Consider the following 22,321-nt stretch of genomic DNA (forward strand, 5'->3'; position numbering starts at 1 on the left):
TGTACACTGTTGTCTCTACCCAAGGAATGTACAGCCTAAATTTCATGGCTTTGCATGCTTATCAGCCTACTTGGAGCATCTGTTTCATGGATTTCCAGCACAGTTGTACTGCTGTCTTGTACGTGCATCATCTGCGATTAACAGGCTTCCACCAGCTCCTGCTGGTTAAAGAATAGCTCACTTAGCTCTGCCAGAAATACTTGTTGCAGGAATGACCAATACACACACTCATAGGTGCTTCCTGCTAGCTAGTCAGAAGCACTTCCCTCTTGTTCCTACCTCCATTAAAATTTTTTTACAAAATCAAAAAATACTCATTTCCTTTTAAATTTGGGAGGTTTTTTTACTTTTTTTTTTTTTAACAGAAATCTGATAGCTTCAGTTCATAGTTTTGGCAATAGCCAGCACTATTTCTCTGGAAATCTTGGGCTTCTCAGGCTGTGTTTGTATGACTCCCTGAAAGCATGACATTTCCCATAAAACTATCTGTTCTTTTAAAAGAAAAAAGAAGTAATTTGAATCAGAAAAAAGGTTTTGTTAGAAATATTTTGATCAACTCCACATGTGCCTTTCCACTCACTTCCCTGTGCAGCAGGACCACCCGCTGCCTGTGGGATGCAGTAGCTGTGGTGGCTTTGGTGCGGTGTCGGGGCTGCTGCTGACTGCCCAGCCGGTCTCCAGCCTGAGCCAGGTGCTTTCACAAGCTTTGATGGCAGGAGGCAAAGCAGCCAAAACTTCTGCAAGGTGCCACGTGACGTGTTAGGACATTTAGACTTACCCTCTCCTCCTCCTTCCCCGTGTTTGAGGTATGTTTGAGGCTTAAGTAAGGTTTTGTTTTATTCAGCTGTTGCATTCTTGCAAGACTGTGTTCCTTGAACAAACCTAAAACCTGTGGCTATCGTGTGTAAATGCAGGTTAGCCTCTGCCATGCGAACTCCTTGTCATCTTGTAGTGCACAGGACTAAGTCAAAGTTAGCTTTGCAAGATACTCCCAAATTACAGCAGGTTTTACCAGGCTGAGGATCAGTGCTGCTCTGTGCTTGGGTCCCTCATAAGATTTTTCAATCAGTGCTCAGCATTGTCACAGTTATTCAGTGTGAACTGAAACAACCCATTAAGGCACAAGGCTTGTTTCTCCCCTACAACCCTAAATAATCTCTTCACCTAATAACTGAAAGGCCACAAACTTTTAAGTTAAAGCACATCTCACACAGGGACCTCTTTTAGGTGCTTACATCAGAATAACAGGGTAACTAAGTAGGGAAGATATTTATCTAGATTTGCTGTGAACTATAAACTCTCTACACCTGTTTTCTATGTAACAGGCCCTTTTGTTTTGGGGTCTGTAGTATTTAAAATAGATTCTATGTGAAAAGAGCCATGCAGGGTGTTTATTTTATTTCCCTGCTTTCTTTATATACATAAGAAACATCCTGTGCACAGTTGTGAAAAAAAAGTTGTTTGAGTCTCCTCAGCCTGTCGGATTGATGGTTTTCAGTTCACTGAAGTGTAGTAAAAAATGGAAACTATAAGACAATATAACATAAATTGTCTAGACCTTTAAACCTACTCAGGAAATCTAGACAGATATATATATATGTGTGTAAAGAAACTCGATAAACCTTGTTTTTAAGATTGTGAAATTTGCTATTGACAGGGCTGAACATAAACATGGTTCAAGGCCAGTGACTTAATTCTAGGTGACACCACTCCTAATCCTTTATGGCTGAATCCTTCAGTTTTATCTGTGACTCCGGGAAAATGTCTGTCAAGGCTGAAGTCACTTGCACCAAGGGATTAGCAATTTTTGCATTCTTTTGAAAGCTTCAGTAATTCCTGTGAAAGAACAGGCGCCAAGGCATTTGTGGAGACTGTGGGCAGTGGCAATCCTTACACTGGCGTACAAATTCTTGCAGGCCTGGACCATGAGAAATAGTGCATATCTGTAGCCTCTAATTCTGACCCTCGTGCTATATGCTGGCAAAAGCTCTGTGTTGTACTCCTGCTGTGGGTACTCAAGGGGAGAAGAAGAGGGGAGACGTTGCTGCTGTTTGACCTGAGGGTGGAACCACTATATCCACTTCTCCTTTTCTTTTTTTTTTTTAAAGCCCAGAATAGTTGAAAGCTCTGTAATGAAAAGGCTTTGGGCATCTGCAAGTTCATGAGCTAAGCAGCTCTTCATTATGAATAAATCATAAAACGTGGTCCAAATCAAGTGTTCTGAAGGAGTTTAGCTTAGGGAAATGCTTTTAATGTATGCATGTCATCCTCCTTTAGCAGGACAAAAGTCTGCTGCTGTCAACTGCTAATACAATTATTCTCTTCTGGCTTAATTGGTAGAGGTCTTGACTTTGGTGCTAAGATCCCAAGTATAAGCCTTTAAGTTTTCTGGCACCCCATAGCAGGGGGATGGCGTTACGGGAAGGGCTAAGTACTGCAGCGTGCCAGCCTGGGTTTCAGTACTTCTATATGGCATGTGGCATTTCTGAGTACCCCACAGCACTGGCTGCTGTATTCTGGGCAGACCTTCAGAACACTTCATTGTAAGGAGCCTGTGTTAGCCGTCAGTTATTAAGAGGATTTTTGGGAGATGTGATAGACTTGCTCAATATCTTCAAGGAAAATTATAGTTATCTTGTTAGACTCAAGAGTGTGCCAGTTTTCATGATAGACACTGGTTTTATTAGCAGTTCTGTAAATTCTGTTGTGGGAAAAAGAAGGCAAAAGCCATGTTGTTAGCTATGTCACTGAGCTTTCTAAGCACAGGTTAGAGAGGTGGTGTCATCTTTAGGGCAGTGAGAATTGGCATTGAATTTTAAATTCGTGTTTAGGATCCCAAATAGGTGGCCTGATTTTCAAAAATGCTGGGCATATCCCAAACACCTTCTGAAGTGAGACCCTTTGAAGCCAGCTGGAGCTGATGGGTGCTTGGAGCTTTTGAAAATCAGAATCTGAACTCTGTTTTAAAGAGCTCCTAATATTAGTCACCTATTTTTGAAAATACTGACCTATGTCTGCTGGCATCTAGAACAACCTCTGTGTTAAAAGAGAGTTTGATGGAGAGATGGGATACGATCTCCAGTGCTAAAGGGAAAAATCCAGGTCTTTTTGAAAGCATATTCTCTGATAAAGAAATTGAGACAAAAATGAAGGTTTCCTTCCCCCCTTTTTTTACTTAAAGACTTTTGTTCAGACTCTATGTGGTTTGTATTTTTGCCCTCCAGTTTCTATTTGGTGCCTCAAGATATAACAGGACTTCAAGGAATCTTCAATAATGTGGGGCAAAGGCAAGATGGTTGACGAAAAAATGTGCCTCAGCTTTCCAAATGAGTTGCTCCAATTTTTACCTGACGTAACAGTAATGGTCTAGTCATAAGCCAGCCTTGGTCTAACTTGCTATTTGAATTTAATTTCTTTTGATATAAATAAGTCTCTGGTATGTGTGAAACCTAGAGTAAATTTCTGACCTCTTGTTCTCCTGCTTATAAAGTTGCCAGGGTAACCAGTAACAGCAGGATGGACCTCTTCAAACAGTGTGAACAAGCTCATATAAGGGGAAGTGTTATTAGGAATAAAGCTGTTTGGGAGACAGAAAAGCCCCCAGTACTTGCCCCCTCCACCTAGACTGAGCTACAAATCTGGTAAATCACTGGACCTGGGTGTCAATGTTGGTAGATGTTAGAGTTGATGAACCTGACTTCTCCGGAGCAATTTACTGTGGCTCTAATGCACGTTGCTGGCTTTTTGCAAGTCAGGGGCAGCATGGGGAGCAAGGCTTGCTAAAATCAAGGAAAAGGAAGGGGGAAACAGGAAACGAGCCAAAAAAAAAAAAAACCCAACCAAAAAAAAACCCCTGAATGTTAGATTCCTGAAGAAAGAGAAAGAAATGTTCAGCTTAAAGCAAATAAGCCAGATCTCTGTTTTACAAAGCTAAGGTCAGTTGGGAAGTACTCTGGAGCTGTTTGGAGGGGGGAGGATTATGGTTGTTAGTATTCTTTGCATTGTGTTATCTAAATGTAAATTCCTGTCTCTGATGTAACATCCTAGTTAGACACTAGAATTTATGAACGAAACAAAGGATGAAATGTGAAAAAGTTGAGAAGAAAAATTTGCAGCTCTTTTTGTAATTCTTACTGAGAGCTGATATAAATGGAAGACAAATCAAAGGCAACAATAGCGCTGCACATTTTATCTCACACCCTGTGATGCATATTAGTGTTGTTTCCCATTGTGAGCCAGAAAGAACATTTACAATTTTAGAAAACACTGCATAATGGCTCTCCGTGAGGAAGAGAAGCAAGCGTATGACTGCCAGTACTGACGCTTGCTTTCTCCTGGCCTGCAAAATTGCTTTTCTGGAAGCTCTGTTGTGGGCAACATTTTTCTACCCCACGCTATGAATTTTGAATTTGGTCTTAAAATTTCCTCCAAGAAATAGAGCAAATAAACCTCACTGATTTGGCAATCTAAGTCCAGTCTTTAGCCTTGCCAGGAAATACCGACCAAGCCAATTGTTGCGTGGCGATACACTCCTACGGTGCTGATGATGACACCCAGGCTGGTGGATTACGTTTTTCTAGAAGCAACTGTCCTGGTTTCATTAGGATTTGGTTTCAGTTTGTGGCCAGCCATGGTGATCAAGGCCCTCAGCAGTTAAATCTGGGGCAGCTGACCCAGGCTGGCCCACAGGTGTATTCTAAATCATTGACATCAAGCTCACTATAAAAGAGAGGGTTTGCTGGGAAGAGGTGGGGGCTCTTTCTGCTCTCCTTGCCTCTCTTTCCTTCTCCCTCTTCCTCATTGTGATTTGTGGAGCAACTTGCCAGTGATCTGTGGATAAGTATACTTTTGTCTGTTTTGCATTGTAATTTATATTGATTTCTTTATTTCATTAAAATCTGGTTAACTTCAACCTACAAGTCTCCCTCCTTTTCCCAATTCCCTTCCTCATTTGGGGAAGGGACACTGGGTGAGAGAAAAACTGCTATTGTTTAGCCCCGGGTGCAGGCTAAATGAAGACAGCAACCCACAGGAGTCACCTTTTCCACTGTACTTTTCAGTGTTTTGGAAATACGCTTGTCTTCATGGGAGGGAGGTGAGTGTCAGGAGGACAGGGAGGTATTTCAAGTGTTAAAACACCAGCTACACTGTCGCTGTCTGGCTCTGCACCTCCCTCGCTCTCCAAAGCGTCAGTGATTAAAGCTGATTTTTAAGATGTGCCACTGAAATGGGTGGAAGAGCATGATTGCCACCACGGAGCTGGAATGCCTGTGGTAGTAGCTAGGTTGTTCTTTCAGTCTTGTCCAGGTTTGGGAGTAGATGTCGTGCGATTCCCTCTGGCAGTGTTGTGTTTTGGGGATTTTGATCCTCTCATGGCATATTTCTATATGCTCTGTGTTCAGAGGATGATGTGGTTATTGCCTGCTGGCATAGGGCAGCTGGAGGTTAGACAGCCCCTTTCTCTGATATAGTTCTGTCATTTCTTGGGGAAACATCCATGTCATTGTTGTAAAATTTTGCTCTTATATTCATCCAGTAGAAATTAAAAATGGCATTCACGCTTAGGAGGTAATATTGCACTTGCAATATGTTTGCTCTCCCTCCTGTTCCTTTGAGGCTGGCTGGTGTTGGCTTGCTCACTGTGTAGAGGAGGATGCCAGACTTTCACCAGAGAAATGGGGGCAGCAATCAGCATTAATGACATCCTCTGACAGCAAAAGCCGCACGAATCTCCAGAAGCCAGATTTCAGCGATGGCTTCTCTCCACAGGGTGCATGGCGCTTCCCGAGCAGAATAGAGAGCATCGCCTTGGGTAATGCGTCCAGCACCGCCATCCATCACTTGGCTGTTCCCTTCTTTACCGAGGGAAAACAACTCCCAGCCATTTATTTATGAAAAATTTCTTACTGCCCTTGAGCGTAAATATATACACACAAGTCTGCCTGTGTGTGTGTTTTATTTAAACATCTGTTATATTTTGATGAGTCACCTTCCAGGTCTGAAACTACAGCCCTGAGAACTGGAACAGGTGAGGAACTCAGTAGCAAAATTAGTCCTTAAGGCAGATTGTGTTTATCGCCATATAGTTAGACCTGACTGTAAAATTTTGGCTTTGAAGGAGTCAGAGCAGAGCTCAGGTAAAAAAAAAAAAAAAAAGTTCTTTAATTATTTTTGAAAAATGATCATTATTGAACAGGTGTCTTCATAGGGGAAAAAGATATGAGAAGTATCATCTGTAAGGTCTTTGTTAGTGAGTGCTGCCAATTACCACTTATTTTCAAGCAAATGAGTTTCATATCATGTTCAGCTTGGGATTAGGAAGTTAACAGGTTTCTAAAAATGAAAACAGAGTGCTTGGTCAGGAGGTGATGAGCCTTTAGAAATACAAGTCCTCTTTCCAAAGAGCAAGACATTTCAGCAGGGTGTGTTGTATACTCTACCTCTGGTTATCCAGGTTTTTACTGAGGTATGTTTTTTTGGTGTTTGGGGTTTTTTTATTTATTTTTATTTTTCATGCTGACTGTTGTATCTTTATATCACAAAATGTTTTAAAATTACAGCCTACCTGTAAGGTCACATCTGTTAGCAGAACTTTGTTGAACTTCATGTGCCTCTCATTGTGAATATTCTGTTTTATTTTAACCTGTAAAATTTAGGTTGAGGTCTCTGGATACATAATAGGAAGAAGTCTTTCACCCATGCTGTATATTGTTACTGCCTTGCAGGTAGATCCATACACCCTCCTTGTTTACCCTTCTGCTGCTGTTCCCTGCTACTTTGAAGCTCATTCTTCATATACTTGGCAATAGTCTCCTTGAAAAGGAATTGAACAGAATATTTTCCAGGGCTTCTCTTTGACTCAGCAGTAATCTCTTTCAGAAGCAGTGACCCCAGAAATAAATGGTTGCAGCCATAAGGGTGAGCAGCCCTGCCCGTACGTTGTCAGAAACCCGGGCAAAGCCTCCTTTTGGCCTGTGCACATGGCGTGCTTTTTCACCCCATCATCTTCTGCACTGTAGATGGGGAGAGGGGACTTCATAAAAGCTGAGGGCGCTTGTCTGAAAGGTTTTGAACGGTTGGAGAGGACTTTCCTAATTTCCAGTTTTTGGGTAATTTATTTTTTGTGTCCTCTCATGTTCTTACCCTTTTCCTCCTCACTCTTCCCTTACAATTTCTCTTTCTCATCCATACTGTTTATATTCACTCCCAGCACCTACTAGTTCTCATGCAGCTGCTCAGGGCTGAGGACTGGCATGGTCTCTTCTGTTTGGAGTGGCTCCTTTGGAGAGGAACGGCAAGTTTCTTTCCCTTTTCTGAAATAGTGTGCCGTTGTGACAAATCTGGCCTACTTAGGAGATCCAGGACCTCTGTGCTTTCACAATCTATTGCTTTGCTGCGGTTGCCTCAAGATCGTTTGAAACGCTCAGAAAATACAGTGAATGCAAGATTGAAGTGGAATAAGGGCACAGTACGGGCCGATGGAAAATCCAGCGGCAGCACGAGCTATTAAATTGTTCGTGATGGAGGGGAGGACAAGGCCTGTTAAAGCCATTGGGCTTCTGGACCGGTTCTTCAGTATTAAGGACTGAGTCCTCACCCCAGATTAGTGGTGCAACCAGGAATTAATCTTGCCATACAAGGACAGCTGGAGACAGATAGGTACATGGTGGTGAACATGGTGAGTGTGAGGAGAAAATAATGTTGTGACGGGAGTGGAGGTGCAGGTATCCTTCTGGCAGTCGGCAGTCGTTCAGCAGGCTTGCTCTCATGGCCGAGGAATTAGAAAAAACATTTCTGAATGCCCAAACATCATTCCCCCTGGTGAAAGCTGAGCCTTAGGAGACCTGGAGATTTCCTATGGCTTACACAAAAGCGTCCTCTAGTGCTGTAACTCCTGACACTTGTGCAGCTTTTTAGGATCAGGAAGCTAGAGATCAGGAACTGAACCAAATCACGAGTTTCATAAATAATTGAAGGTGGCAGAGAAAATGACAGAATGGGAAAGAAAGGTAAATAATCGTGCCATTTCTATCTATTCAGAAACCCTTCACTTTTCATAATACCGCTGAGCATACTATCTGCCTTGTTTGTAGGCAGGGAAATGGAGCACAAGGGCTTTGGAAGCCATTTGGGACGGGTGGTCTACTAGTTTGAATAAGAACAGGCAACATTTTAGATGTGTTAACAGGCAGCGATTGAGGAATGCAGTGAGAGTTTCTGGGTGCTCCATTTGAGACATTGCCTGCTGCAGGCTTCTTATCTGATGAGAGATTTCACAAAAAGAGCGTCTGGAAAACAGCAATGTGTCCTCTTACACAGCTAAGGCTTTGTCAGAATAAAAAAAATCAAAAAGGGCTTTCCTTAAAACGATATGCCCTTGTATTCATCAAGAGCCTGCTGGGTGCAGGTTTATCCTGTTGTTACAGAGAGACAAAAGATACAAAGAGCTCCTGATGGGCATTAGCGATTTTAGAGATGCCCAATTTGTATGGGTCTTATGGACCATATTGCTGAGAGACAATCCTCACTGTGCTCCCATTCCCACCTTTAGGGAAAAGGAGGCATAATGAGATTTACTAAGAGCATGTTTAATAAAGGGCTGGAAGGGGATAGGGATAAGCAGATCTTAGACACTTTAAAATCGCGTTAAAAAAATTGCAGTTCAGCTTGAGCTGGAAATAACAGTGGCTGGAAGCAGCGCGATGCCTTTAGGTACAGTTGCGTGCACAAACACAGAGAGCTGACATGATGCACACTACACTGGAGGGATGGGGAGCCTCGTTGCACTGGGTTACTCTGGGAGACAAAGCCAAAATGCCAAAAGGGAGGGTAAACACTCCATTTAACAAGGAAGGGGCTGCAAAGTGAATCCTGACAGCCCACGTGTGGCATTAAGAAATGATGCTCAGCGCCTTCAAAAGCCTGCAAAGGTAGCATCCCGGCCAGCGCACCGTCATCTGAAATCTGCATCCTCGAGTTTTCTTTTCATCTCTTTGGTGCCTAATTGCTGGGGGGTTTTTTTGATCAAGGTAGAATATTCCTGATTTAACAGATGGAGATGTTTGTTGTTAACGAAGCCACACCGAGTAGCGAGAGGCGCCTTTGCAGCAGCGCCATTCCTGCAGGCTCGTCTCTGTCATACTGGACATGTGCATTGCAGAAGGATAGCGAGGGGGAAGACTACCTGCCAACTTGAACATAACAAAGTACAGACGGACCATGATTGCTGTGTTTGTTTTAGAGCCCTGAGAGCAGCAGGTTGGGTGGTTTTGCATGTAGAGCCGTACGAGAAGAGAGCGTAAATCTTTTATGTGGTAGAATCTGGTCTGGTTAAAAGGGTCAGTCATCCCAGGTGGAAGTGTCAAACAGGAGTCAAACTGAGCCCTTGCATCACAGACAGGTTTAGTTTCTAAGTGAAGCAACATTTATAATGCTACTAAAATACAGCGGTAAACAAAGTATGTGAAGGCTTGACAGTCACGTTAGCAAAGAGCTACAGTGAAATCAGTGGGAAGAAGGGAAAACCAGCTCTGGCTATTTGCAGAGCAAGAAAAATGGAACTAGGGGAAGCGTATCTACAGCTAAACTCAAAATAATAGATTTTATTCAGTGGGTATGAATTAGGGGAATCTGGATCATTCAGAATAGCTGCGATGTGGTTTTCGTATTGCAAAATGACAGAGGTGATTTTTTCAAAGTATATAACGTGAGAAGAAGCAACTGCTTTACAAATAAGTTATGACTAATGAATTTCCCCTGGTTAAAAATTGTCCATGGGCAGGATAGTATTTTATTGGAATTCCTGTGGCAACACCCAAAATTGCTGGGCAGACATGTTCTGGGAATAATGTCCTTGCCATTTTGCCTGTAAGAATAGAAGTAGTTGTCTTAACTGTTGTATTATTGATAACTCTTTTCGTTCTCAAACATTCAGAATGATCTTAGGAACAGGATTTCCCTCTTAGTTGCAAGACTTCTAAAATTGGAAAATTTTTAAGATTTAATTTATCTTGGTGTTGCCTGATTGCACTGACAGAACTCATGTATGCACGAAATCTGTTTTTGTGTTTGTCTTGAAGCTAGTCTATGACCTTATAACAAACTAGGAACTAACAGCAGAAATCCAGATTCCTGATTCAGAGCCCACTTGACAATCCCTTACCCACACCTGGTGCGAGGTCTCTGCCAAGGCTGGTCTCGGAGGTCAGGCTCTGCCGAGAGAGCTCGATCTCCCAGGCTCCCTCGATAGTCAGCAAAGAGAAATAAACTCCCTTAAGGTGGGCAGCTCAGAACAGAAACCCAGTTCAGGCACCTTCCAGGAATGATTCATCGATTCTAGGGAGACTACATTGGGATTTTGCTTTGAATTACCTGGGAGAGGAGCCTGCCTCTCTCTCCTGATTACAAAGGCGCTCTTCAGTACACAGCAAAGCCTTGCTGATGGTCAGGTAAAAATGAGTTTTATGAATTTCTCTGTGTTACAGCTTCTAAGCCTGCGTAGTTGCCTGCTTTTATCACTTGAAATAGATGTAAACCTTGTGCAAAGAGAGGAGGAGGGTTACGCTTCTTACTTATTAGGATTTATCAGGGGTGTGGAGAATAGATGTCTGTCCTTTATACTCGGGCACTTTTAAAGTTGATGCTAAGGCACCAACAACTACCACATTTTCATGTTAATCTTGTGAATCATACATGAACCTGGAACCATGTTTCTCTAGAGAAAGAAGTGTAGTAGCTGTAACCATGTGGAACTATTGACAGATTGTGACTATAAAGGAGAACAAGAGATGAAATAACAGTACAGAGATTTCTGTCTTCCTGGTATATACTTGTCTTATTCATTTCAAAAGGCTGGGAGCCATCCTTGCCTGTGTCAGAAGTCTGTTGTCACTTAGTGCTAGGCTGGTTGTGTAACCAGCCTGCAAAGGGTTCAGGTAACGAGCTCTGTCAGGAGCGCAATTGGAAATGGTAATTGAAATTGAAAGTGGTGTCTCCCAGGCTCCCTCCCCTTTGGTAACTCTCAGCTCCTGCTCAGAGACATGAAATACCTCCCTTGTTTGTGCTCTAACCTGAAGCAATCAAAACAAGCTGGTGAGGAGGTGCCTCTAGAATAAATTAGTTGTCAAGGCGATTCTGGTATTGATCGAGTTCTGCTGTTTATGTGAAATGGGCTCATTTCTGTGTGGCACTCGGTGTTACTGCACGGTGGGGAAGAATCTTTTTGGATAATACCCTTTCCGCATGCATGGCAGTGTAGTGAATGCTCCTGTCCCTCACCCACAATAATAGCAAGAGAAGAAATGAAGATTTATATGGTCTGAGTTTGAAAGTCTTCCCAGAAATTGGACAATATAATGTGCAAGCCTCCTCCCAAGGTTTGCAGTGGTGCTCGGCTTTGTTAAGGTTTAAAATATCTTCTGCCTTGTTTGTCCCTGAACGTTGTTTCCCACTATTGTTTTCTGGCTGACAATATCCAACAATCAACATACACTATAAAAACTCCCGATACGGCCATAATCCCCTCCTAGGAGGGATGGGGAATCAGCTGTTCAGATTTGGAAAGAAGATGAAAAAGCAGAACACGCATTAGTGCTCTTCTGACAATGTTTATGGCCCTAAACCTCTCGAAAAGTAATTTTGCAAATTTGCTGCTGTTACTCTTTCCAGCCTCCCTCCAGGGCTGCCCACCCTGAGAGGTGAACCTGTAGCTCTTGGTGTTGGCGGCCCTCAATGCCTTCTGCTTTTGTCCATGCAATGGCAGCCCTAATTAACACATGTGCACATGTACATGTACGCCCAAAATGTCTTCCCTTTAATTAGGCTCTGCCTTCACCTAGCTCTGTGCCAATAATCCTTTGCACCTGCCAGCTGCATGAGAGACTCCTGAAATTGAAAGTGAGAAACTTTTCGGCAGCGTGGTGCAGCCAGGCATGCCAGCTAGTTAATGGGAGACTTTGGGATAAGGCCTGGGAACTTCACGTGAGCGTCTTTAGGAGCTGACAGCAGGAGAGCGACTAGGTATCTCTAGCTGTTAGAGAAACTGGGAGCCAAGATGCAACCTGTCATATCGTATCTGCTTTATTTGGTTAATAGACGATGTTTTAGAGGAGGCAAAGTCAGATTCAGAGGCATCAGCTGCCAGTCGGAGTGCGTTGGTATTTAGCAGGGATCCCAAATCCCTGCATCAGACATCTGAGTGGCTTGGTGGGAAGGGCTGCGTCCACTGCAGGCTGCACTTATGGTGCGACAGTTGATTTTCCAAAATTTTGCTTTTCATAGAGCTGCTTCCCCCAGCAAATCAAAATGTAGCACAGCCTGAATTTCCGTGTATCTTCTGTGATTCATCAATGCTTTCATAGTCACCCAAATTTTATATTGATTTTTCTGGGAGAAGTCAGGCAGGGATTTTGAACATACCTCTCAGCCTTGTACTTGACAAGATCCTGCCATGTGCTCACACGTCCACAATGGGGTGACCTGGGTTTATCCTTTGTGTGAGCCAAAGAGAGCTGTGGGCGAGCGCTGGGAAAGCTTGAGCCTGTTTGTGCTTAAGAAACCTCAGGAGAAAACCACACTCACTCTCCTGAATTCCCTGGAGAAGCATCAGGGATTTGATGCACCCGCAAAGGGGACGTCTCAGGCATTCGCTGGGAGATGATTTGAAACTGGTGAGGAACAGGTGGAGCTGGTGATACGATGATCCACTGAAGGATTTCTGCAGTAGAAGTAAGATCTATTAAAATGATGGGTGGCATCTCCATTGCTGTAAAGTCATCCATTGCGCTTACCCCTACGCTCACTGGGATGGCTAATTGAGCTCTCCAGTGGCTGTTTTTTGTTGGTTTCTGATGTGCTGGGTCCTTGTTTTAGCATTTCGATGCTTGGTAGGACCATAGGTAATGTGCTGGAAGCTGCCTGTGAGAATAGCATTGGCAACATAGCGAGCACAGAGGAAACTAGAATCTTCATGACAGTGTACTGGCTTGCAGAAAACTGTCTGAAAACTTCAGTGGTAGAAACATGTTTATGGACAAAATAAACGTAGTGCATTCAAGTGCACTTAAAGAAACCCACTCTAGACTTCCATGGAAAGGGGAAGGAGGTGTTTGTGGGATGGTGAACATTTCGTCTCTTGCTGAAGAGGTAAATTATTTCAGCTTAAGAGTAAACCATTTTTGAAATGTCTGTCCTTACTACACTTTGCTGTCTCATAATAAGCACCCAAATGTCTGGATCGCTTAGCAACCCGTACCCTGACATCCTATAGTTCAACCGCAGGATAGGTGCAACAGGCTTTATAGCAGCCACAAAAGTAAAGAAGTAGTGTGATGGAAATTAACTAAAAATTGGCTTCTCAGCACTCCAAATGGAAGAATATTAGGTGAACTGTGTATGAAACAGCAAAACCACTTTTTTTTTTCCATTTCAAATATTGTTTGGAGATTGAATCTAAGCTTCCAGACAACCTTGAGGCAGACGAGATAAAAATGTTGAGTTACAGCGATAAAATGCATTTTCCTAAATTCAAATTCTAGTTTGTGTCTGACTAGCCGGTATATTTGAACTCTCACTGTATCTATTTTTATTCTGCTAGCTAAAGAAACTTTGTGTGATTAGGTCCCATCATATATTGCATTTTATGAGCAGAAGGGATTCTTCAAAAATGATGAGAAAAGAATGGCAGGGAGGCAGAAGCACACACCATGATGTGGTTTTAACAATCCCAGTTAGAGAAGAGTGCAGATCGCTACAAATATTCAAGCAATTATTTTCAAACCATGTTCCTCCCCCTACATCCTCTGCCCTTTTCTCTAATGGCTGCCACTATACAGCAGCAGAGCCTATAAAGGTAAGAGCATGCCAGAAGAAAAAGAAAATAGACATACGGAGTCTGAGAGTTATATATTAATCAGCTACTGTAAGTATTGATTTTTGTCCTTCTTTTGTTTGTCTTCTAGGGATGCAAGGGAAAGAGGAAACTTCTGCAGAGCCCATGAAAGTTGACCTCTCATGTGACACAGCAGACATTTCAAATAAGGATGGTACGTTGTTCTAATATTTTAACTGTCCTGAAGTGGATATGTAGCATGCCTTCCTGGGGTTTGTTTGTACACTTCCCCCCCAAAATAGGAATTATATTTATAATCTATTCAACTGAGTCTTCTTGAGAGTTTACAGAGTCTCTACTGTCTTGCAAGTCTGGTGGAAGTACCTTTCAGTGCTGTAGCCCTCCTTTTCTCGTTGACTGGGTGTATGTGTTCAATTGATATGTTCAATCCGCCTGCCTTTTACCTAAACAATGTGTTAGGCCCACTGTAATTTTGGTCTGGATATCGAATTGGCCAAGATGTGTGTGGTCTCACACAGGAGCTGGAAGATATTTCTGTAAATTTCTGTGCTAGTGCCCAACTCCATCGTGGGGCAAGCGTTGTCTGTATAACTACTCTGAACTCCTATGTTGGCCTCCTTCTAGCTCAGAGCTGATTTGCCTTCCTCCTCCTGCTCCTTCAGAGTCCATGCATAGCTCAGTCTGGTAGCAGATGGAAGTTCTCTCCCTAGGACATTTACTATTGCTAAAACTATCACAATTCGGTGACCCAACCAGTGAGGCTTGTGGACATTATCAACCCAAATCTTGTGACTTGGAAATGAAATTCTTTTGACATTGACCTCCGTGAGCAGATGACCCAGCTGTCTGGCAAAGTCCCAGCAAGGGCTGAATACTAGGACGCTGCTTAAGCTCTGTAGTGCATAACATATTCGTGAACAAAAAAAATCGTCATTCTAGGCTCTTCCTGTGTGTAAAGAAATAATGGATGGGATTGGCATCCTGGTGCTTAGGTTTTGGTGAGGCAGACCCTTTATCACTCATCTGGATCAGCTCTTACAGCTTAACAGAGCTACGTAAAGGGTTTTCTTGGTTTTTACACAAAGGGTTCTCTTTACGGCTCCAAATGGCAGTGGGTTTGGAATTGGGGTTCCAGCCCTTGTTTTATTATTGTGGACTCCCCTCTGTAGTGAAGGCTGATTTTTAACTCCTCCTTTAACCTCTTCAGTATTGACATAATGTAAATTAAGGGCATACCTTTTTGCATCTCAGAGAGAAAAGAGTTATGTTCTTTTTGATATTTAGTTGCACAAAGAATCCAATGCTGATTCCTTTCTCTGATGTCTGATTGTGCCGCAGCATTTGAATCAGTGGCTGATTTAGATACGGGCCTGTAGGGAAGTTTTTGTAAGCACAGGAAAAGAAAGCAGGCATAAGCGTGGACTTCTTTTTTTTTTTTTTTAAATACTAGGGATTATGCTATTACTAGTAAGTGTGCAGAAAAAAGCCAAACCAGCCTTTGGTCCTTATCCCCTGAACAAACAAACCAAAAAGATCTTGATAGGTTTCTTTGTTTCAAATCTTGCTTATCTTGTAAGGTCTTCTACGTATAACTCATCTTGTAACTTCCTTTTCTGTGAACTTTCTAAGTTATATGAAAGGACAGGAAAAGGGTGTTTGCTAAGGCTGCAGAAAAGTATTGTTCAGGGAAGTCTGCATTTCTCTACAGCTTAAATTGCTATTGGGATTATATTAAAGGGTGTTTTTTCTTGTGGACCTATATTATGTGTTTAAAAAAATCAGAACAGAGGAAGGAGGGTTAAGTTTTACTGAAAAAAAGCCCTAGAATGTTTAAATGCACTGAGTACTAGTTGAGTGCTAGCTCATCACTTCACAGATGAAAGCACAAGCGTGTATCACCAGCTACCCCCTGGCAGCCTGGCTCTTGTGTTTTAATTTCATATACCACATCACTGAAAAAAGTGCTTTAGAAATGCAGAGAGTTTGGACAGCTTAGGTGGACCTCAATATTGGTTCATCTAGTGGGCAGGGCCGTAATAGTGATATATTTCAGAAATTACTATTATTTGAAAGCTGGACATGATTCTCTGTCAGGAAAGCTGTCAGAGGGTACACACGTAAGCCTGAATAGGGATGTGTATACAGAGATTCAGGTTGCTACTGGCAGGTCTCCATCAGCCACCAGAGCGAAGGCCCCTGGATATTACATTTCTTGTACCCAGGACAGATTTGCTAATTAGTATTTTTTTAATGATGACAAACCCCACATTTGGTGATTGGTTTCCTAGATGGTATTTCCTTGCCAGCAGCCTTTTTTCCCCCTCTTCTTTTTTTTTTTTTACGCCACCAAAGCTTTAAAGATTACTAAGGTAGATATTAGTCTCCAGCTGGTATTAGGCAGATCAAACTTCTCCTTTCATAATGAGGTTACTCATTCACCTTTTTTATTTCAAGCCTGTGGAAAGCTGCATCCTGACTCGCTGACACAATAGGAGAAAAGAAAAAGATGAAGGCAGTGTCAAACTTGAAATTTCCCATTTTTTTTATAAGCTCATGCAGGCTGATGAATGCACCTGACCTTCACATGATTCACCAAAGCAATATAAAAGCAAGATCTCAACAGCTAACACCCTCGTGCTCTTTATGGTGTTGATGTAATATCCAAGAAACAAGTAACTACCGAGTAAACACATGCACGTGTTTCATCACCGCACAGCGGGTTGAATTCAAGATAGATGGTTTTCCTTCTAGGCAGTCTGGAGTTATAGCTGAATGTGCTATAGCCAAGTTATGTGGATGCAAGGGGGAAACGTTGTTTAGGAATTGGCTGAAGAAAGAGGTTATGTTTGCAAGTAAAAGTCTGACCAAGCTCCTATTTAAATCAAGATGGTAATATTTTGGCGTCATCTGCCATCCAGGTCTACAGCATGATATCCTGCGGTGGGAAAATGTGCTTCGCTCTCTCGCAGACAACTCTAAACTTGGTTTTCCAGTCTCCCGTTTGCCTGTCTTCTCTACTTAGATACTACGCTGTGACTCCTGCCTAGCTGACCTTTAAGCACGTAGCTTTCTTGCAGGGGAGAGGCAGGGTGCCTTGCTGCCGACGCACATCCACCAGGTCAGCGGCAACTGCAGCACTTTGATGGATGTGAACTATTTGCTGGGTTATTTCTTCTCCTCTTGTGGGGAACTTTCTTGCTTTTTTGGGGAAATCCTTCCCTGGTCATAATTTGAGAGCTGCTAAGCAGCTTATAGATTGAGAGAGGAGGTGCAGACAGGTCCTCCTCAACGGGCCAGAAGTGAAGGGAAAACAGACAGGGAGAGTGCAGAGGAATGTCTGTTTCCGTTGCACAGAAATGTCCGTTTCTGGCCTAAAAAGCCCCGTGTGAAGCTGCAGAAGGGGGAGCAGGTAAAACTGAATTTAGGAGCTGTGCAGCCTCCTTGAACTTCAGGTGCTTTGCTGAGCTGCTGGCTGTTATAGCAGATTACAGTAGGTGCAAAAAGACTGCTAACATAAGTTAGCAGTTTAACACCTCTGAAAACATTGTGTAGCGGGGAGAAGGCCAGTTTTGGCTTGCGATGCGATCGGATGTAGCGTGCCCAGGGCTAACGATATCGTTCTGACACTAACTCGTGCTGGGAGGCAACGAGGGCTGTGAGTCACATCCCCGCCATACCCGGTGGCAACTCTTCCATCTGCTCTTGCAGTAGGTGCTTTGCTGCTGTGTTATTTTCCGGCTAAATATAGAGGATTGTGTAGGTGGCCTCATAGTGACATCTGTTGTTAGGGTTCACCCAGTGGTCTGCAGAAGCTTATCCTTCAGTTAGATCTTCCTGTCCCTACCAGTGTTAATGCAAAGAGCTGAGCTTAGTCACAAACACATAGGAAAAAGCTATAGTGAAACCCGCTGATGCCTTAGCACTTGTGAGCCACCTCCCTGCTGCAGTGTGCACGACGGATGTTTTTTGCAATGGTGATACAGGATGCTTGGCTGCCATTTCCACTGCAAAACAGTGGGACTCAGTGATTCCTCTTGCTTCCCTACTGGCAGGGGCTTCAGGTTCCACACCTCCACCGGGGCTCCCCCATGCTTTTGCATTGCCCTTAAAGCATTCCTGGGTGGTTTGCAATTTGACCCCCTCTATGTGGCGTGCTATCAGCATGATGGATGGGTTCATAGAATCATAGAATCGTTTTGGTTAGAAAGGACCTTTAAGATTATCAAGTCCAACCATTAACCCAACACTACCAAATCCGCTACTAAACAATATCCCTAAGCACCACATCTACTTGTCTTTTAAATACCTCCAGGGATGGTGACTCCACCACTTCCCTGGGCAGCCTGTTCCACTGCTTGATAACTGTTTCCATGAAGAAATTTTTCCTAATATCCAATCTAAACCTCCCCCGGTGCAACTTGAGGCCGTTTCTTCAACAAGGGTCAACTGCTCGTAGCCATAAAAAAAAGAAGGGGAAGAGGTGTACTCATCTGGGATGCTGACAGGGCCTAACCTCGGGTTTCAAATCAAGCTTTAGTTTTGCAGGAGATCTCTGTAAAATGTGAGTGAGGCCTTACGGTATTTTCAGAAAACCCAGCCAGTGAAACTGGCCGGGATGATGAGGCTGAGAAAGGCTGCTGTCATCAGTGTGCAGCAGCCTTCCCTTAATGATTTTTTATTAAGCATCCTGTCTTTGCTATGCAAATGCGTGTAAAGAACCCAGCATCGCTAAATGCATTGTGCATCAGAGATCCGTAATCAGGAGCGGGTACTTTTCTTACTATTCATTGCATACATCCAGGAAGCCATTATGGTTTCTGTCTGCATATGGATGATGAATAATTTACAAATAATTCATCCAAACCCTAACAGGTGTATTGACACGATGTTGACTCAGAAAGAGATCATACTGCCTGGCTGGAAGTAGCATAGTTATTGATTTTTGGCTTTTTTTTTTCCCCTCCTCCCTCCCATCTTGCCTTAGTTTCCAAATCTCCCGTTCAGGTTTGAGGTTTTTCCCCGTCACCCACGTCAAATGACTCATAATCTGCAGTTGATACCACAACATAAAGCAAGGTTAAAGAAAGGAAAAAAGTCTTAATAGAAATGGCTCCATTCAAATTCATTGCAGAACAAATGCTAAATACTAATCTTAAAAATGCCCGTGCTGAAATAACCCTTTTATATTTAGCCTGGATAGGACCAATCACACCTGCCATAGTTTAGATGATGTTTTTGACAAAGGTCACGCTGAGATGAGTTTAAGCTTTCTATTTAAATTACTGCTTATTTTTTAGTAATTTTAAATGAAAAAAATAAGATTGGTTTTGTAAATGGATAGTATGTGTAGGAGCATAGTCGTGTTGCCCCTGAATCCTCTCCTAGGCTCCAGCAATTTGCAGTTCAAGGACACGCGGAGGCAGCAGCAGCATCTCTGTAATTGGAGATGGATCTGTGTTTGGCCCACAGCTCAGCCCCAGGTCCTGCCAGGGACTTCGTCAGAAGCCTGCGGATGTTTGAATCACAGGATCAAGACCACTTAGCCCAGCGAAACTCTAAAGCACCCTTTGGAGATACCTATATCTCTGCTTGTGGCCCACAGAGACAGAGGAGGGTCCTTGAGCTCTTGAGCTGGGCACCTCGGTTGGGCTCCAAAGTCAAACTGGATGGATGCGGATCAAAGGGAAAAAAATCTGGCTCCAGAGGCTTGCATTTCTAGTGATGCTGAAGCCTGTGCCCTGGCAGGACTGCTCATCGGGGTTTCGTGTAACTGCAGGTTAGGATGGCTGCCCTAGCAGACCTTTTTGCAGCTTGACGGCATAGAAGTTTTAATGCGATAAATGTCCCCTTTGGGTTAGAAGCAGTTATTACTTGACGTGATAAACTTAACAAGTATCAGGAATGGAATTTGATGGCTGTCTCCTTTTGTTTTCAGCTGAAATGAATAGTCAAGTTGAAAGTATAAATGATCCTACAGAAAAACAGCGGGAAGCTTAAGTAACAGGTAAGACCTTTATGGCTATTTTTCCCCCCATTTTCCATTCAGTATATATTTGAAAACTTGCTTTTAAAATTACCTTAATTAAAATTAAAATTTACAAAAAAAAAAAAAAGGAAAGGAAGACAGAATACAAAGGAAAAGAAATTGTGTAATATGGCCCATATTACACCAAAAAATGAAAATATCCAGTAGACTTGAATAGTCAAGTAAATATTATAGTAGCAGTCTGCAACTGTAATGGATTTAGACAGTGCACGGTCTTAGATCATCAGAAGGCAAGACAGCACCGAGATAAGGAAAGGAAGAGTAACCGAGTGAACAATTTTTGGCATTGCTTAGGAAAATGACAGGCGATTTCTACCGGTTGGAGCCAAGCTCAGTTCTGTACGATCTGTATTCTGGGAACAGCAGGTTCATGTCATGAGGGGTTTATTGCCCTTGGTCTCCAATGCCTAACGTCACTTGTAGCGATACCACTGAAAAACAAGGCAACATCAGCGAGCTGCCTTCTGGAGCAATGCTGCCTTTCGGAGCTTTTTGTGGCTTTGTACGCTAAACGACAGTGCTACGGCAGGAGTGTGCAATGGTTGGTGTTGCTGCAGAGTTCATCATAGGCTTAAACAGCCTCGCCCCTAGATAAAAATTAATAATTTGGTAGGAAGACAGAAGTCTGAGGCTCATCCCCAATTACAAGAAGACGTTTCTCCCTCAAAAATAGCTTTTAAGTGTTAATGCGTACCGCTTCCTCAGCGTAAGGTTATCATGAGATGACAATATCATATACAGCAAGATGGGTTATTTAGGCTTGTAATGGGATTTCATGTAGCTCTAGACCAAATATAGTGGCTTCACAACAGCAGCAGCTGTATCATAGCGATTTAAAATACAAGGTCTTATCACTGAGCGTAGCCCTTTGTCCCTGTCAGCTTATAGATGATGCGCTGCCGTACTGCTGGCATGAGAAATAGGCCTGATGGGGTCCCTAGTAAAAAGTACTGAACCAAAACTAGATGTCCTTGCCATTAAAATGCAGTTTCCACAGCTCTTCCTTCCCCCTCCCCTGGCTTCTGGTTGTATGTTCTGCTCAATCAAAAAAGAAAGAGGAACTACTGAAATCATCACTGTTAAAAACACGTGGAAAGGTTAATCCCCTTCTTCAGTTTAAAAAAATATATCTGATGGTTATTACCGCTTTCACGCGGTCTGTAGGAAGTCTGTGTTTCATGCTGCATTTTCCCGTGGAAAAGATTATCTGTGAATGTTTTGGGCTAGAGTCGTTTTTACTTTATGAAGGCAGAGGTCACAGGAATAGTATCACAATTAGCAATCAATTAATAAATCCCTTCAATTCCAGTGTGAGGCCTAGCTCCGCCAGCACCTCTCTGAACCAAAGGGGCCCAAGCCAGGGCGCACCATGTCTCGCCCAGCATTTTACTGGCATGTGCAAGGTTAGAAGCAGGCATTAAATCCTTTGTGGCCCTCTATCGAAGTGCTCCTGATGCTGTTGCCACTGTTTTAATTGCAAGGAGCAGGTCCTGGTGGAGGATTGATCAGCCTGTTAAACTTCAAAGGGTCTTGCTTAGGGTCTTTCAGAGCTGAGGGGATCCCTTTGCTTACTATGTTTAGTATTTAAGGTGTTGTTTTTAACATATGTTCTGTGGTCTAGCACCAAAGCACCCACCAGAGCTGGAAGCCTCTGATACTGAGCTAGGTAGCACGGTGCTATGGAAAACCGAGAAACCCTAATGAGAGCAGCCAATTTGGTATAGACATAATAGTGGCTGGTTTATATATACATATATATATATAATATATATATAAACCATGTGACACATACACATGCTGCGCGAGTGACAGAAAGAGAAACCATAGGCATCTGTGCTAGAAAGATGAGACCTGGGTTCTGTGCAGACATTTGAAATTTTGCTTTTTTTTTTTTCTTCTCCCTGCCCCACTGCGGTGAACGAAGGATGCAGGAGAGGAGAGACCCGAGGAAACCCGACGGGCAAGCGCTGACATCCTACGGCATCTTTCTTGGCAGAAAAGAGCACGCAGAGATGCTTCGTGGGTTGGGAGGGAGGGAGCTTTGGGGAAATGACTCTTTGCTTTTATTTCTTTGTTCTTCATTGCATTTTGTTCTGTAAGCCTAATGGAAAGAAACATAACTTCCCAGTTCTAACAATGTTTTGCAATTATCCCGCAATTATAACAGTTTCTTCTGAACCGTGAGTCCCTGTCTTATATTGGGTCTCTTTTGCTCCTGCATCATATCATCAGTAGCCTGTTTCCAGGCCCACCCTTTTTCTAGCATCTTTATCTTCTTTCCCAGTTATGGTACTGTCTGCAGGCTACCTGTGGGAGCCAGCTTATGCTCCTTCTCACCCCTCCTTTTTTTTTTTCTGTTCCCTGGGATACAAATGGAGATTTGCTTTGAGAACATGAACTGCCACAAAGGATTATAATCCGCACAC

General features: G+C 43.0%; 1 protein-coding gene across 4 annotated transcripts in view; it reads left to right on the forward strand.

The window, feature by feature from the left end:
- The window catches only part of MACROD2 (mono-ADP ribosylhydrolase 2), an 896,855-nt gene extending 874,782 nt beyond the window's left edge, over nucleotides 1–22,073 (forward strand). For 3 of the 4 annotated variants that reach the window (XM_068410960.1, XM_068410976.1, XM_068410977.1), the window contains exons 17-19: nucleotides 13,959–14,042; nucleotides 19,785–19,853; nucleotides 21,820–22,073. In XM_068410960.1, the coding sequence (XP_068267061.1) occupies nucleotides 13,959–14,042; nucleotides 19,785–19,846 (146 nt within the window). In that variant the 3' untranslated portion in view covers nucleotides 19,847–19,853; nucleotides 21,820–22,073. Of the gene's footprint in view, nucleotides 1–13,958; nucleotides 14,043–19,784; nucleotides 19,854–21,815 lie in introns of all 4 variants that reach the window. The other variant, XM_068410970.1, reaches the window with a different exon arrangement.
- Nucleotides 22,074–22,321: the final 248 nt, after the last annotated feature.

Source organism: Nyctibius grandis, chromosome 1, assembly GCF_013368605.1.
Source record: "Nyctibius grandis isolate bNycGra1 chromosome 1, bNycGra1.pri, whole genome shotgun sequence".
NCBI classification, from domain to species: Eukaryota; Metazoa; Chordata; class Aves; order Nyctibiiformes; family Nyctibiidae; genus Nyctibius; species Nyctibius grandis.